At 47.5% G+C, this 15,545-nt stretch overlaps 1 protein-coding gene across 3 annotated transcripts in view; it reads right to left on the bottom strand.

The window, feature by feature from the left end:
* The window catches only part of LOC105034718 (putative pentatricopeptide repeat-containing protein At3g05240), a 34,615-nt gene extending 19,271 nt beyond the window's left edge, over positions 1-15,344 (bottom strand). For 2 of the 3 annotated variants that reach the window (XM_073249488.1, XM_073249489.1), the window contains exons 1-2: positions 13,607-15,344; positions 13,470-13,518 (exon numbers count right to left, since the gene is read on the bottom strand). In XM_073249488.1, coding sequence (XP_073105589.1) covers positions 13,812-15,335 — 1,524 coding nt within the window. In that variant the 5' untranslated portion in view covers positions 15,336-15,344 and the 3' untranslated portion in view covers positions 13,470-13,518; positions 13,607-13,811. Of the gene's footprint in view, positions 1-13,209; positions 13,519-13,606 lie in introns of those variants that run through there. The other variant, XM_010909974.4, reaches the window with a different exon arrangement.
* Positions 15,345-15,545: the final 201 nt, after the last annotated feature.

Raw genomic sequence — 15,545 nt, 5'->3', positions numbered from 1 at the left:
TGCCTCCCCGCAAGGCGTCCACGCGACGATCCATGGCCTCCGCGGCCAGATCTCAGGCTCCAGCCTCACCTCCAGTTTCCCAGCCTCCTCCTCCTCCTCCGGCGACGGCGGTCGGCGCGGAGCAATTTGACTTGCTGGCACAGCAGGTCAGAGGCCTCACTGAAGCTGTGCAGGCCATGCAGCAACAGCAGCAGCCGCAGGCATCGGTGCGCCTGGAAAGAGTGACACCGGAACACCAGAACCCGACGGTGGGGCGGGCCACCTGGGCCAGCCGCCCCGTCTTTCCTGGGAAGACAAACCCGAGGGTGGAGAGCCCTCAATCGGATCACGACTCCACCCCTGGAAGATCCCTGCCCCCATTCTGCCAGAGGACCCTCGAGACCCGAAGTCGAGAGGATTTCTTGGACCGGAGACTCCAGGAGACGAACCGGCGGATCGAAGAACTCCACCACGCTCCCCCCGCTTATGGTGAGGATATTTGCCCTGACCCTCCTTTTTCTCAAATGATCATGCAGGAACCGATCCCGCCCAACTTCAAACTCCCCCAGTTCGAAAGCTACGACGGGACTTCAGACCCAGTCGATCATCTGGAGGCCTTCCGGACGATGATGCTGCTTCATGGCGCACCCGACGCCATTCTATGTCGAGCCTTCCCATCCACCTTGAAGGGAGCGACGAGAAACTGGTACTCGACACTGAAGTTGGGTACCGTCTTTTCCTTCGATCAAATGAGCCACCAATTCGTGGCCCATTTTGTCAGCAGCCGGCGCCCCCGGAAGGGTTCGGAGTCCCTCATCAATATCAAGCAGAGGGAAGGGGAGTCCATTCGGGCCTACATCAACCGTTTCAATATCGCAGCGCTGGAGGTCCGAAATTTGGACCAATCGGTAGCAATGGCCGCTCTGAAGGACGGCCTTCAGAAGAATGATCTTTTGTTCTCCCTGGAGAAGAAGTACCCCAGAGATTTTGCTGATCTGTTGGCTCGAGCTGAAGGGTACGCCCGAGCGGAAGAAGCCTTCAAAATGAAGGATGAGGAGACCGCGAGAGAATGGCAGGCGGAGACTCGAGTAAGCCCGCGGTCGAAAAAGGGCCGAGAGAAGCTCGGCCACGTTCTCGAACTTCTCCCGGGCACAAGCGTGTCCATACTCCTCCCCGGGCACGAAGGCAGAGAAATCCGGACCGCGAAATTCGGTGGGGTTCTCCACCGAGAAGGTTCCGCAACTATGCCCCCCTCAACGCATCGAAAGCCCAAGTGCTGATGGAGGTCAGAGAGCAGCTCCCTAGGCCAGAGAGGATGCGCACGCACCTCGAGAAGCGCAACCCCAACAAGTTCTGTCTCTACCACCGCGACCACGGCCACGACACGGAGGAATGCATCCAGCTCCGAGACGAGATCGAGGAGCTCATCCGGCGAGGTCGACTCGACAGGTTCATCCGACGCCGGCCTGAGGGTAGAGAGGATCGGCCAAGGTCCCCGCCGCAACCTGAACCGCCAAGGAGGGAGGAGCAGCCCGGAGATCGGCCTCCAATCGGGACCATCGACTCCATCACCGGAGGGCCTCAAGGAGGAGCAGACCTTCCACAACCATGGAACTCGAGAAACCTGTAAATGTATTGCCCTGAATCTAAATTCCTTTCGACTTTGCATGTCCTTCCCTTTTGGCATGGATTTGTTACGACCGGGGATGACCCCTTTAGACAATTAAAACAAGATCGTGTTAGGGACAGGAGGAGAACCTCGTCCTAACATAAATAAAATGAAAGTTCGATTATTTTAAAGTCAGATGGGGGGAGAGGCCTTACAACGCCCTAATGTGCCCCCACAGCCATGTTAGGAACAGGAGGAGAACCTCGTCCTAACATGAGCAAAGTCAAAGACCCGGTTCTTTTAGACCGGATGGGGAGAGAGGCCTTACAACGCCCTAATATGCCTCCACAGCCATGTTAGGAACAGGAGGAGAACCTCATCCTAACATGAGCAAAGTCAAAGGCCCGGTTCTTTTAGACCGGATGGGGGGAGAGGCCTTACAACGCCCTAATGTGCCCCCACAGCCATGTTAGGAACAAGAGGAGAACCTCATCCTAACATGAGCAAAGTCAAAGGCCCGGTTCTTTTAGACCGGATGGGGGGAGAGGCCTTACAACGCCCTAATGTGCCCCCACAGCCATGTTAGGAACAGGAGGAGAACCTCGTCCTAACATGAGCAAAGTCAAAGGCTCGGTTCTTTTAGACCGGATGGGGAGAGAGGCCTTACAACGCCCTAATGCGCCCCCGCAGTCATGTTGGGAACAGGAGGAGAACCTCGTCCTGACATGAGCAAGGTCGAAGGCCCGATTCTTCTAGACCGGATGGGGGGAGAGGCCCTTGCAATGACCCTTATGTGCCCCAACAGCCCCGTTGGGAACAAGAGGAGAACCTCGTTCTAACCTGAGCTAGATCGACTACGTCAGGAACAGAAAGAGAACCTCGTCCTGACGGAGACAAAATCCGGCTACCCAACAAGATCGGATGAAGGGGAAAGGCCCCTCAGCGGCACCTCTACACTTCTATGCAACCCCGCAAAAAGTAAGGGGAGGACCCTCACTCCGAAAGAAGGGGGGAAATCAAAAAGGAAAGCGACGAACTACATCGAAAACAGATGAAGGACAAACTACGCCAAAGACGTAGGGAACCTCGTCTCAACAAAGACGGGAAGTTCCTACCAAGCACCCCCGACCTCTAAGAGAGCTCTCGACACAGGTCAAGAAAACAACGACACCTTCGAGGTAATGCGGAGTTCGGACCACCAAGCTCAAGCCTACGGCCATGGACGACGAGGGAAGTAAATCAGCGTGTCAACGACTGGGCACCTCCAAACGACGTCAACGTCGGACAAGTCAAAAGGCAAAAGAAGTTCGGCGGACGACAATTTAGTACAGTACGTGGACGAGGTAACACAAAATCCCCTTTTTATTCCATTTGCGAAATATACACCATGAAGCCCAGAAGGCCAAAGGAAGAAAAGCAAAATGACAAAAGCAAGACAAAACAACAAAAGAGAAAATGTATGCATGGAAAGATGGAAGGCCAAAAAGAGCCCTAGGGAAGCCCCGCCCCTTCCGACCTAGAGTTATCTGCTTCACCCCTTATCCAGGACTGCCTCAGATTTTCAACTTCTTCTTCTAGCTCTCTCTTTTTCAGCAGCGCGTCCTGGAGCGCCCAACGAAGTCGCTGGCTTTCGTTCTCCGCCTCTCGACGCCTCTTTCTCAGGACCTCGAATTCCGCCTCCGCGTCCATGACGGCCTGCTGCTCGTATGCCAGCTGGATCTTCAATTGCTGCAGCTCAACCGTCCTCTCCCCGAGGGCGACAGAAAGCCCTTCGGTGGTTCCTCTTAGGGACTGGAGTTCGTTGGAATCCCGAGAAGAAGCGAGCTGAGCCCTATCAGCCAGCTGCCTTTGAAGACGGGCGACTTCGTCAGTCGCCACCCTGAGTCTCCCTCTATATTCATCCATCTGCCTGCGCCAACCGACCCGATGCACGTCATAGCTCACCTCGGCATCCTGAAGCTGCTGCTGAAGGTCGGAGACCTTCTTCGACCACTCCCGGTCGCCGTCGGCCCGGACCAAGAGCCGGGACGAATTTCCCTCCAGCTGGCCAATCCTCTCCCGCGCAGCTGACAGTTCCACCCTGAGAGAACTGATCTTGGCAGCTTGAGCCCAAATTCGATCGCTGGCACTCTTCTTGTGTTCCTCAAGCTCCTTAGCGAAGTCTGCCTTCCTCCGGCTGTACTCCATGATCCCCTTCACGTGGAGATTCCGAATGCGGGTGACCTCCGAGGTGGCTTCAGAGTAACCCTCCCTTAACCTGCGAAGCTCGCCTTCCATCTTCTTCGCCCTTTTTGTCGCATGAAGAACCTCCTTCTTTAGCCGCTGGATCGTGGACTTCAGCGGGATCCCCTGGGGCAAGGGAAGTGCCTCGGCAGGACGATGCCATCGAGAGATAGGAGCGTCTTGTCTCATTGCAGAAAGAAAAACAAAAAAGGAGGAAGGGGGAGAGAAGCCATCCACGATGAGAAATTCAACTTTATTGATTGAATGATTCTTGAAGATAAAAAGGAAAGAAAAATTTGCAGTAAAAGAAAGATACAAGATCGGAGGTCTCAGACCTCGGAGGCAGGAGTTGGGGAGCTCGGTGTCCCTGGAAGGGGGGCTGCGGCAGCAGTAGCGGCAGGAGAAGGCTCGGCCTCATCCTCAGACTCCTCGTCCAAGAAACTGAGGTCGAGCTCGGAAAATTTTCTGACCACCTTCTCCTAGCAGAGCTCGAACCCCTTGATGAATGCTTCCTGGCCGAATCGGACGTTCAGGTCTCTCATCTCCGCGGAGGCCTTGAACTCCACCGCAAGACCCCTGGCCTCCGAGACCAGGACCGAAATCTGCTCCGCCAAATTGACGACCTCGGCCTCCGCCTTTCTCACCGTCTCTTCCGAGGTCTGTCTCTCTTCCTCTCGGGCCTGCTTCTCTCTCTCCAGGGCCTACTGGAGGGCAACTACTTTGGCTGCCTTTTCTTTGAGGTGAGCGACCTCGGCCCGACGATGCTCCTCCACCTGGATGGCGTCCCTCCTCGCCCGGTTCGTCGCCTCGATATTGGCGAGCTGGTGCCCAATCTGCAAGGGCGGTTAGGGGATCAGAACAAAGGTCGAATAGCCGATTAAATGAAGATTTGTTTACCTCGAGAAAGGACCCTAGGGAGTCCCAAACCCGCTGCTCAGGATCGGCGCGGTCGATCCTCTCGACGACTTCAGGCAAAATGCAGTCGTCGATCAACCGCTTGATCAAGTCCCTGTCATTGAAGGGATTCTCCGGCTCTTCTTCGGAACCGAGGGACTCGTCAGCGGCGGCTCGGCGGCTACTCGCCCTGCGGGCCACCGACTTCCTTCTCCTCCCCCTCTCGACTACGGGCGCCTCCGTGGAGCGAACCCCCGAAACGGGAGCCCCAGTCGGCGGACTCCTTGAAGAGGCCCGGGGGGCCGTTGGTTCAACATTCGAAGGAACATCGATCGCGGAGGCCGTCTGGACAGGCGCGGCCAGGCTCGTCTCCTCCACCCTGGCCTTCTTTGCTGATCCGGAGGCCGCGGCACCTTTTCTTTTGTGAGCCTTGAGACCCCTGGCGAGCATCCGTGCTGCCTCGGCGTCCATTCCTAAAAAAAAAAAAATCAGAAATCAGTAATGGGGTGTAAAAGGAAGAAGTGACACGCAAAAAAAAAAAAGAAGAAGAAGAGAAGAAAAGAAGAAAGAAGAGAAAGAAAAAGAAGGACGGAAAAAAAGAAGAGAAAAGAAAAGATGGAGTATTCGCAGGATCTTGGGGGCTCAGGCCGATGTTGAACAAAAATTGCTCCCTCAGAAGGGTGGGAAGGGAAGGAGCGGAATAGTCAAGAAGCTTCCGGGCAGCCTGGAGGTCGTCCTCCCCCAGGCTGGGAGCCCGACGGACAGAGTTCCTCAGAGAGCCCCAAGGGGGCAGGCCCAGCCTCAGGGTCGGGCAGTGGACGAAGAGGTATTTCTCCTTCCAGTTGTGGATTAAAGAGGGGGCACCTTTCAGCAACCCCTTCTTGCCAAACTGAGGGGAGAAATACCACCAGTCCTTCGCCGAAGGATGACGCTTGAAGGTATAGAAATGCCTGAACAGAGAGAGGGAAGGCTGGACCTCGACTACGTGGCAAAGGGAAAGAAACCCTATCAGAAACCTAAAGGAATTCGGAGCAACTGAAGTCAAAGAGATATCCAAGAAGCGGAAGAGGGCGACAACAAAGGACGGAAGCGGAAGCCGGAGTCCGGCACGGAACGCCTCCTGATACAGGCAAAAACGACCGGGCGGGGGAGTGCTAGCCCGGTCGGAGGGGCCAGGCAGCTCCAGGTCGTACTCCGGAGGAACTCCATACTGAACCCTTATCAGAAGGAGTTCATCCGGAGTCAGGGAGCATGGAACGGCACTCGGAGCAAAAATCGGGCGAAGCCCAGCCCCAGATGCGGGTTCGTCTACAGAACGGGGGACCTGGGGGGTTGAGGCGGAAGAACTCCCGGAACCGCTGGAAGCGAAACTGCCGGAAGACATTTCGAATAGCTTCAAATGAAGACCCTAAAGATCCCGAAAAAAACAGACGGGACAAAGGACGAGAGGCCACAGGAGACTAACTCAGAGGAATACGACAGAAGAAAATGGCGAAGAAAAGGCCCCTAAATGGCAGGAAGAAAAACGAAGATTTTGGGATTAACCTAGATCGCTCTGAGGGATGCAGAGGGGCGAGGACAGGGACGACTCGAAGAACGCCTATGGCCCAAGAAGACGCCAAGAGAATCAGGACTCTCGAAGAAAGGGCGGGTACCGATAGAACTCTCAAGCAGAATGGGGCCCCTAAAGGCGGAAGAGCGGGTTTAAATAGATCCTGGGATCCGGCGCCATAATGATCGCGAATCCCCTCAGACGGCCCGCGCTCGACACGTGTCCCACTCGCCACGGCAGGCGGCTAAAAGCGGCTGATAGCTGACAGAGCCATTACTGCGCCGTACCTGGGCCAGCGTACCAGCGGGAATTTCGAAGGGTCCCTTCGTATCACCCCGATTCGAAAAGACTCCAGCACGCGCACATTTAATGCCAAAATATCTGGGGGCGGCCGTGCACAGGACTCAAGGGGGCAACTTCGGCTGTGCAAACCTCTCTGTACTTCATTCGAAATTCAAACTCGGAAGTAGGGAGACTGGTGTTGGGTATAAAATATCCTCAGCCGAAGTTCTCAACGGGATTAACCCTCGCAAGTCTCCTCCGACTTTCGGCTGCTGATGGCGAACTCCCATCGCTCCGCCCGTACTCCTACGGGAGCCGGGCTCCGTCCCCAACTTCAATTGCTGGTAAGCTTCGTCCGGACTCCTACGGGAGCCGGACTTCGCCCCTGACTTTAATTGCAGGAAGACTCCATCCGGACCCCTACGGGAGCCGGGCCTCGTCCCCAACTCCGGCTGCAGACAGACCTCGTTCGGACTCCTACGGAAGCCAGACTCCGTCCTCAACTTCAACTGCTGGTAAGCTTCATCCGGACTCCTACGGGAGCCGGACTTCGCCCCTGACTTTAATTGCAGGAAGACTCCGCCCGGACCCCTACGGGAGCCGGGCCTCGTCCCCAACTCCGACTGCAGACAGACCTCGTCCGGACTCCTACGAGAGCCGGACTCCGCCCACGACTCCAACCGCAAGTAGACTCCGCCCGGACTCCTACGGGAGCCGGACTCCGCCCACGACTCCAACTGCAAGTAGACTTCGCCCGGACTCCTACGGGAGCCAGACTCCGTCCCCAACTTCAACTGCTAGTAAGCTTCGCCCGGACTCCTACGGGAGCCGGACTTCGTCCCTGACTCTAATTGCAGGTAAACTTCGTCCGGACTCCTACGGGAGCCGGACTTCACCCCTGACTGTGATTACAGGTAGGCTTCGCTCGGGCTCCTACGGGAGCCGGATCTCCGTCTCCACCTCCGAATGAGGAAAGGCTCCATTCGAACTCCCACGGAAGCAGGACTCCACCCCCGATCGTGACTGAAGGAAGACTCAATCCGAACCCCTGCGAGAGCCGGGCTCCGAGTTCCTCTCAGGCGGATGGCTAATTACCTCTCTTCGCTAGACACTCCGACCGAACTTCAGCCGGCAGACCTTCACTTCCTGGCGCACCGCAGTAACGGCCGCGGTTCTGCTCCACTCCCTGCGGCAGATCCTATGCGGCTCCATTACTCCCCGGCAGGCCGCAGTAACGGCCACGATTCTGCCCCTCCCTGCGGCGGATCCTGTGCGGCTCCACCACTCCCTGACAAATCGCGACAACGGACGCCGCTCCACTCCTCGTGGCAGACTCCACGTGGCACGCCCCGGTGATAGCCACGGATCCACTCCACTACTCTCCGCAACAAACTTCTCCTGACTATGGACGGCCCACTGCCAGGCGGTTACAGGCATCGCTATCAGTTTGTTGCCCCCTCCGCCTATAAAAGGAGGAACCCCAGATATGTTATTCTATAAGCTCTCATTTTTACCTAGAAACTCTGCTAAAATTTTCGTTCGAGCACTCCATTCTTGTTGAGGCAGAGAACTGACTTGAGCGTCGGAGGGTCTTGCCGGAGCAACTCCACCTCCGGTTTAGACTTCTTTTGCAGGTCCCGGCGGCGACCGCGACTCCAGTTTCTCCGGCGAAAGCGGATTTCTGCACCAACACAATCCATCATGATATATGTCTAAATTAATAAACATTTTCACAAGTCTTCCTTATCCTGCCATCTTCCAGGAGGCTACATACAAAACTAACAAGAGTAAGCCTAGGACAACTCAGTTACTCCTGAAGCAGGTTACCCAATCTAGCAACGCAACTACGAACTCTATGATACATGAAAACCTTGAAACTCTATACCAATATTACTGCTCCATCTCCCAGTTTAAACCAAGCATTTCACATATCTGGAGACAGTCTGAAAGGATTTCTAGCTGCGCATCCTGCTTACTAATGCTGGGATCAATAATCTGATGCAAAATTTATGAAGTGTTTAGTCTCTCTCTCTCTCTCTCTCTCTCTCTCTCTCTATATATATATATATATATATATATATATATATATATATATATATATATATATATATATTATTTGGCTTATTTACTTCACCATGGTCATAAGCTACATCATAGTGAAGTCACCGACTGCACTTAGCAGGTAAGACTATAAATTTCATTGTGATTTTTTTAATTGTATTTAGAGATGGTTGATATTCTTGTTATTGTAGTTGTCACCATAGTTTATTAAGAATTATGTATATTTTTGATAAGTAATTGAAATATATGAAGGCTTAATTATTTTGTAAATTTAATACATATGCTGTTGCATGGGCACTTGCCTAATCACCTAAGCTATAGGTGAGACCAATGTCTAGGATCGCCTAGGCTATTTGGATTTAGTAGAGGGTCTGATATGGAGCTAGCATTTAGACATTCCTTATAGAGTAGTTGATGATGGGCTCTCCTAATATGTTTGTTACTATTTCTAGAATTCCAATTGATATTAGTATGGTAAGAAAAATATATTCCAATTTTGAAAAGAATAAATGAATAATTCAACAATTATAGCAAGCTTAGTTCTCCAATATTTCACTTAACAAAATCATAAAAATTTCCTTATGTGGGCATATTTATTATAGATTATCTGATATTCATGGCTAGACTGAAATTTATTTTTTTGCCAAAATTCTTTTATAATGCTATTTATAGTGTTCCATGTGGGCCAACATGGGAATAACCTATATCATAGCAAAGTCATCGACAGCACTCAGCAAATAAGACTATAAATCTTATTGTCATTTTTCATCATATAAACTCTTTATTATGTTTCAAGAATATGTTATTATTTTTATAGCTTTTAGTTTTCTGGAAAAATAAATTTTAAAACCAAATATAAAGTTCTAGATCGGGATGATACTTAGTACTTGATGCATGTAGCTGTTTGTAATGCCATTTTTAAGTACTACCTACTTTGCATTGAATGATTGTATGCTTTTAGAGAGAAAAAATAGGACCAAGATAAATTTTTAGAGAAAAAAATATATGTTCCAAAAGAAAAATATTAAATTATTATTATTATATTTTATTAATTATTTTTTTACCATCATTTAAGTAAAGCCAGCTGCATAGCACAGGTTACTTGCTAGTATACAGTATATACAATACATAATACTCTAACAGTTTTGATGAATTTGTTTCTCTTCTTCTGTTTCTTTTTTCTCATCTCTTGGTCTCCCTTTGATTATTTCCTCATTAATAGCAGAAACCCTTTTTTTCCCAAAACTGCTAAGGGATTAAGCACCCTACCACTTCTTTTTTGTTACTTGCTAAGTTCAATCATACAGTTTGGAGGAACAGCTGAAGGATCCTGATTGAGTTGACTGCTACAACAAACAGTTCTAAAGTTGATGATTTTTCTCCTTTAATTCATTTTTAAGCCACTAATGAAAGTATTACAATTCTCTTCTCCATTCTCCATAACTTCATTAAAAAAACTGCTTAGTCTGTCAAACTATAATATATGTGGTTTGTTAACAAAACCATTATAAATGTTTCTAGCAAATGTATATTTGCACTTCAAATCTTTTCTCCATCTTGATCAAATTTACATAGCTAGAACTTCTTATACTTTTCTATGAGCAAGCAAAGAAAAGGTATCCCAACATAAGATCCCCTTAAATCAATGACAATTGCATTACACTTCAAATTCCTCCACTGAAGTAAGCACCAAAAACCACATCCACCTTAAACAAACTTTGCATCTTCAGCAACTTCATCCATAGAAAATGAGCCTTCTTTCCTAATAAAAAAGGAACTCTCAAGTCATCTTGGAACATTTTAATCCTGGAACGTGTAAACTTCTTGAAATTGTTTCTCAATATCATGATCTGTTATATAAGGTATCCTCGAATTGCAGGAACAATAATCTGCCCTATTTTTCTTTTCGATCTTGCTTCCTATAGCATTATAGTGTTGCTCAAATTGTTAGAAAGTGATTTGGATTTCACATATCCATTAGAAGAAAGGGATGCACACTACCTCTGTTTTTAAAAATCTTCGTCATATGCTCCTTTCACTAGATGATCATATGTGGAATTATCATCCATACCTTTAAACTTCTTCATGAAACAATTTAAACCTTGCTTCTTAGTGACAAACAAAGTCACTTAATGATTCCCCATCCGTTAGAGATCCAACGATTTATTCAAATCCTAGAAATAGGGATCACTAAATATAAACTCCCGCAACATCATGTGCTATTGGACATGTTCCATATCACACTCTATTGCTGATTCCACTCACATTTCCTATGTGACCATCTGCGAACACAGAATTGATGTTCTGTCAATCTCCAGAGTGTCTTGGTTGAGTCCTCATTCCTGGCTTCCAAGCTCTAGATTTTTCTTTTAGAACTTATAGCAAGTGAAGCAAGAACAGCAAAGAACAGATTCCTTTTCTTTTTCAATTTACCTCCTTACTATTACATTCCAACCTTCTGTAGACCACTAGCCCTCATCTGTTCATATTTCTTCTACCTCCAAACATTGCAATCTTCCTCAATTTGATTTTAAAAAATGTGGATCAGTCAAAACACAATTATCTAGGTAAGACAAAATCTGCCTCCTTATTGGCAAAAAATTGCTGTTTCCTTGCACTAGTTTTGTTGTTTTCAAACTTATTGAAGGTAATGATGAGTTTTTGCAAGGAGATGAAATGGTGTGAGCATTAACCAAGTAGACTTTAAAACGAGCATTCTTTTCAAAGGAAGAAGAAAAGTTGGCCTAGCTTAAACTTGGAAAATTAAATCCTAATGGTGATCAAGATGAGTCATACCAAAATAATTTTGAGTAGGAACTAGATGATTCATCAATTTAACAGATGAGGTGCTAACTTAACCATAAGCATTTATATCTACTTGTAGTGTGTTAAAAACACCACAAACATGTTGACTGGGAGCACATTTCACAAGCTATTAGCAACTTTTTATATCAATGCATTGTACAGACAATAATAAATTTGAAAACCAGCCTATCTATATAATCACTAAACCTGGTTTGCTATCATATGAAACTCATGTTTAGTGCAGCTGTAATCATTGTAATATAAACAGATATTGGGCTGTAGACTAAAAGCAAAAAAATATAAATTGTTGCAAACAAAGATATTAAGGACTACTGAATTCTTTGAGGGATACAGGTGATGGATCTGCATTCACTCAATTGAATTGCCACCGACACTATCAGGAACCATCCAAGTTCATTTCCATGTATGATGGACTGTGTAAGAATGCTAATGAACCATGATCTCTTCGTGAAGTAGGAGTAACGCTCTCAAAGCCTCTTTGAATCAAGTGTAGGGTTTGGATGTGGGAAAAGTCAACAATTGGTTTATAGATCTTAGACTGATTGCAGATCTAACATCTAAAAATGGTGAAGAAATGGACCAATCATTAGATCTAGAAATTATGTTCAAAGGCTACAAAGAATGAAGCATATATCAGAAGATAGATGGACTGTTTAGGCTTGTAACAGTGATTAGAGATGCTGTTGCACAGCAGAAAACAGGTAAGCCGGAGACCACCAGTTAGCTGTCCAGACTTATTCCTGAGAAAGGTCTATTTGATGGCTGCTACAGCTCTTATACAAAGTGTTGTAATAGCTGCAGGATGACAGTTTTGGCAGGGGAAGAATAGTAAGGGAAAAAAAGAAAGAAGAAATAGAAAATAAGATGCAGAAGAAATGAATGAAGAAAGTTATGGAAGAAGAAAGGAACTGCTCTGAAACCAGCTTTACAAGGACTCACTCTCTAAGGCCTCACCCCAATTTCCTGCACCTCACAGGTATAAGAGAATATCTGTTTATTCATTAATAGACAACAGCATACATCATTTTAAAAACCATACAGGAGGCCTGGCCTTTCATAACACTAATAAACAATGTAAATAAGTCCCTAATAGAAAATAATTCTAAATAAATCCACTACTGAAACAAATATAAAAATTTAAGTCTAACCAGACTTCAACAAGACTCCAAATTTTCCAATTGTCCTCAACTAGACTTAGTGATGCTCCCATTAAATTGCAACATTGTCGAAATCAATTCAGAGGTTTGGATGCATCACCAAGAAACCATCTCAATCCCCACCTGCTACAGGTTGAGGATTTTGTTGATGCTCTAGATGCAAATGTGGTGATGCTTAAGGCTAGAAAGTAATGCAACTCACCAACTCCTTCGAACTGGAGCTCCCACCACTTTAAGTTCCAAACAAATAAACAACCCACAAAGTATGTTTTTTCAAGAACTAGACAACCCATATGACTTTTCACTCTCTTTGAGCCATAAGCAAAGATCCAATTTCCAAAAATAAAATCAATCATGTTTCCCATTTCGCTACATAGGTGAAGTTAGATGGGGGCTTAAGTTATCAATCCATCAATATAGGAAATCTTTAGTTCCAAAGAGGTGGAGATGTAGAAATTTAATTTCCAATATATGGTTGTGTAAAGCACAAATGCAATTCCTATTTTTTTTGTGCATGTGTGCAGGTATATGTCCAGATACATACAACAACATTGGAGGAAAAACATTTCTTGGAAATTTGCATGGAAATCGTTAAGAAAAGGTACCAAGGTATTACACAGAAAGAATTAGGGCATCTATGGAACTTTAAAATTGATTACAAAAACATCCTGAAAATTACAAGAAATTACAAAGAAATGACATAAAATTACACAAACATATAAAAACCATATACAACTTAGGCAGGATAACCAACAAAACCATAAATATGTAAGCATATGTTCCATGTACGATTCACAACATAGATTTCATAAGGTATATAGATAATACATAAATTGCATGAAAATGCTAATTTGGTTATGAACTTTAGAGACAAGAGAAACGGTACCTGCCTGGCCAGAATAGCTATGGACAACAGTGCACGACAATGAGATTCCCTGTAAAAAAGAAAATAAAGAATTGGTAATGATGGTAAAAGAGATGGGCAAGGCCATGGCTGCAGATCAAGAGGGTGGCCTATGTTACCTGAGAGAAGATAATTAGATCCTCATTAGAACAATTCCTGGCTGGATTTTCATAGCTTCTGATCCAGCTAATTAGATCCTCATGGGCCATTAAGGGCATATTGTTCAACATTTAAATCCATATGCCTCTGAAACTTTTCACTCTCTCATAGCAATAAGCAGTAGTCCAATTCACAAAGATCTCTGCATTAATTGCACAACCCAGATCAATGGAGCTCAATCCAACTACACCCAGCTATCTTTCTAATCCTCCGAGCTTTCATTAGCTCCCTTACAGAGTGTGAACTCTCCCATCTTCCACCACTAGCCAACATGTTTGACACAAGTGCATACATGCCCCCTCCAACACTTACATCTCCTTCAAGAACCTGCCCACTAAGGCTCTCGGATTCAACTTTATCACCACCAAGCAAGCTGCAAGAACTTAACAATGCTCCCCACGCATGACCATCAATCTCAGCTGGCATCCCCTGAACTAAACTTTCTGCTTCCTTTAACTTCCCAGCCCTCCCATAGGCGTCAACCATGCATGTGTAGTGCTCCTTTTGGGGCATGATCCCATAAACTTCACTCATGGCCCTAAATATCATCAAACCTTGGTCAACCAGCCCAGCATGACAGCACGCAGACAGCACTGCAAGGAAGGCCAAACCATCTGGCCTAACCCCTTGACACAGCATTGAAGCAAAAAGCTGCAAAGCTTGCTTGCCTCGCCCGTTCATGGCCATCCCCCATATCATTGTGCACCAAGACACCAAATCCCTGCAAGAAATCCCAGTGAACACCTTACCAGACATGCCCACATCTCCGCACTTGGCATAAAAATTAACCAAAGCGTTACCCACCAATCCATCAACACCAATGCAATTCTTAAAAAAGCATGAGTGCACGCATTTGCCAAACCTTAACGCCCCCAAGGAGGCACATGCTCGCAGCACACTCACCAGAGTCGCTTCATTGGGTGCCGTTTCTCCATCCCATAGCATTTCCGAAAAAACCGCGATTGCTTCCTCCGAGCTTTGATTTCGCGCATAGCCGGCAATCAAGGTAGTCCATGAGACAACATCTCTCCCAGCCATTTCTCCGAACAGATGGCGCGCAGCAACCAAATCACCACATCTTACATACATTTCCAGAATCGCATTATCAAGAATAAGATTACTCCCATGGCCGCCGAAGGTCCGAAGACCAAACGCATGGATGGATTTCCCCAAGTTTAGACCTTTAAGACGGGAACAGGCCGGAAGAACGCTCACGAGCGTCATCGGGTTCGGCCTCGCGTCCATGGAGGCGAAGGCCGCGAGGGCCTCTGCCTCGCGGCCGCTCCTCGCGAGGGCCGACACGAGCGAAGTCCACGAGACGACGTCGGGCCGGGCAATGCCGGCGAAGGCCCGGCGGACGGAGGCGACGTCTGCGGCGGAGGAGTAGAAGTTTATGAGAGCGTTTTGGATGAAGAGGTCGGCGTGGTGGCCGGACTTGAGGACGCGGGCATGGATTTCGTGGCCTTTGTGGGTGGCGTTTGGGAGGAGAAGAGAGGCGGCTTTGAGAGCGTAGGTGTAGGTGAAGTGATCATGTGAAGAGAGCTGAACCATTTGATTGTAAATTAGAAGAACTTTTCGAGGGAGTTGATTGAGTGTGAGGGTTCGAAGGAGGGAGTTTAGGAGATTGGGTTTGGAAATCTTAGCGAGGTAGGCTTGTACTTGGCCTAGTTCAAGAGGGTGAAGAGGCATTGTAGTTCCTTTGCTAGTTTGCGCAACTCTAGCTCGGCTTATAAGGTGTGTAAATATTGGGTACTATTTTTTCTAATAACACATTATAATTTCATTCAAAAAAAAAAAGGCCGTATTTAAAATTATATTCGAGAGAATGGGCATCTAGTTTGACAGCATCAAGGAGGCTCATGGCCCCAAAAAGTGTTACAGGTGGTACTAGCTTAGTTT

This window comes from Elaeis guineensis, chromosome 15 (genome assembly GCF_000442705.2).
Source record: "Elaeis guineensis isolate ETL-2024a chromosome 15, EG11, whole genome shotgun sequence".
Taxonomy (NCBI): Eukaryota; Viridiplantae; Streptophyta; class Magnoliopsida; order Arecales; family Arecaceae; genus Elaeis; species Elaeis guineensis.
This window is presented reverse-complemented; position numbering and strand designations above follow the sequence as displayed.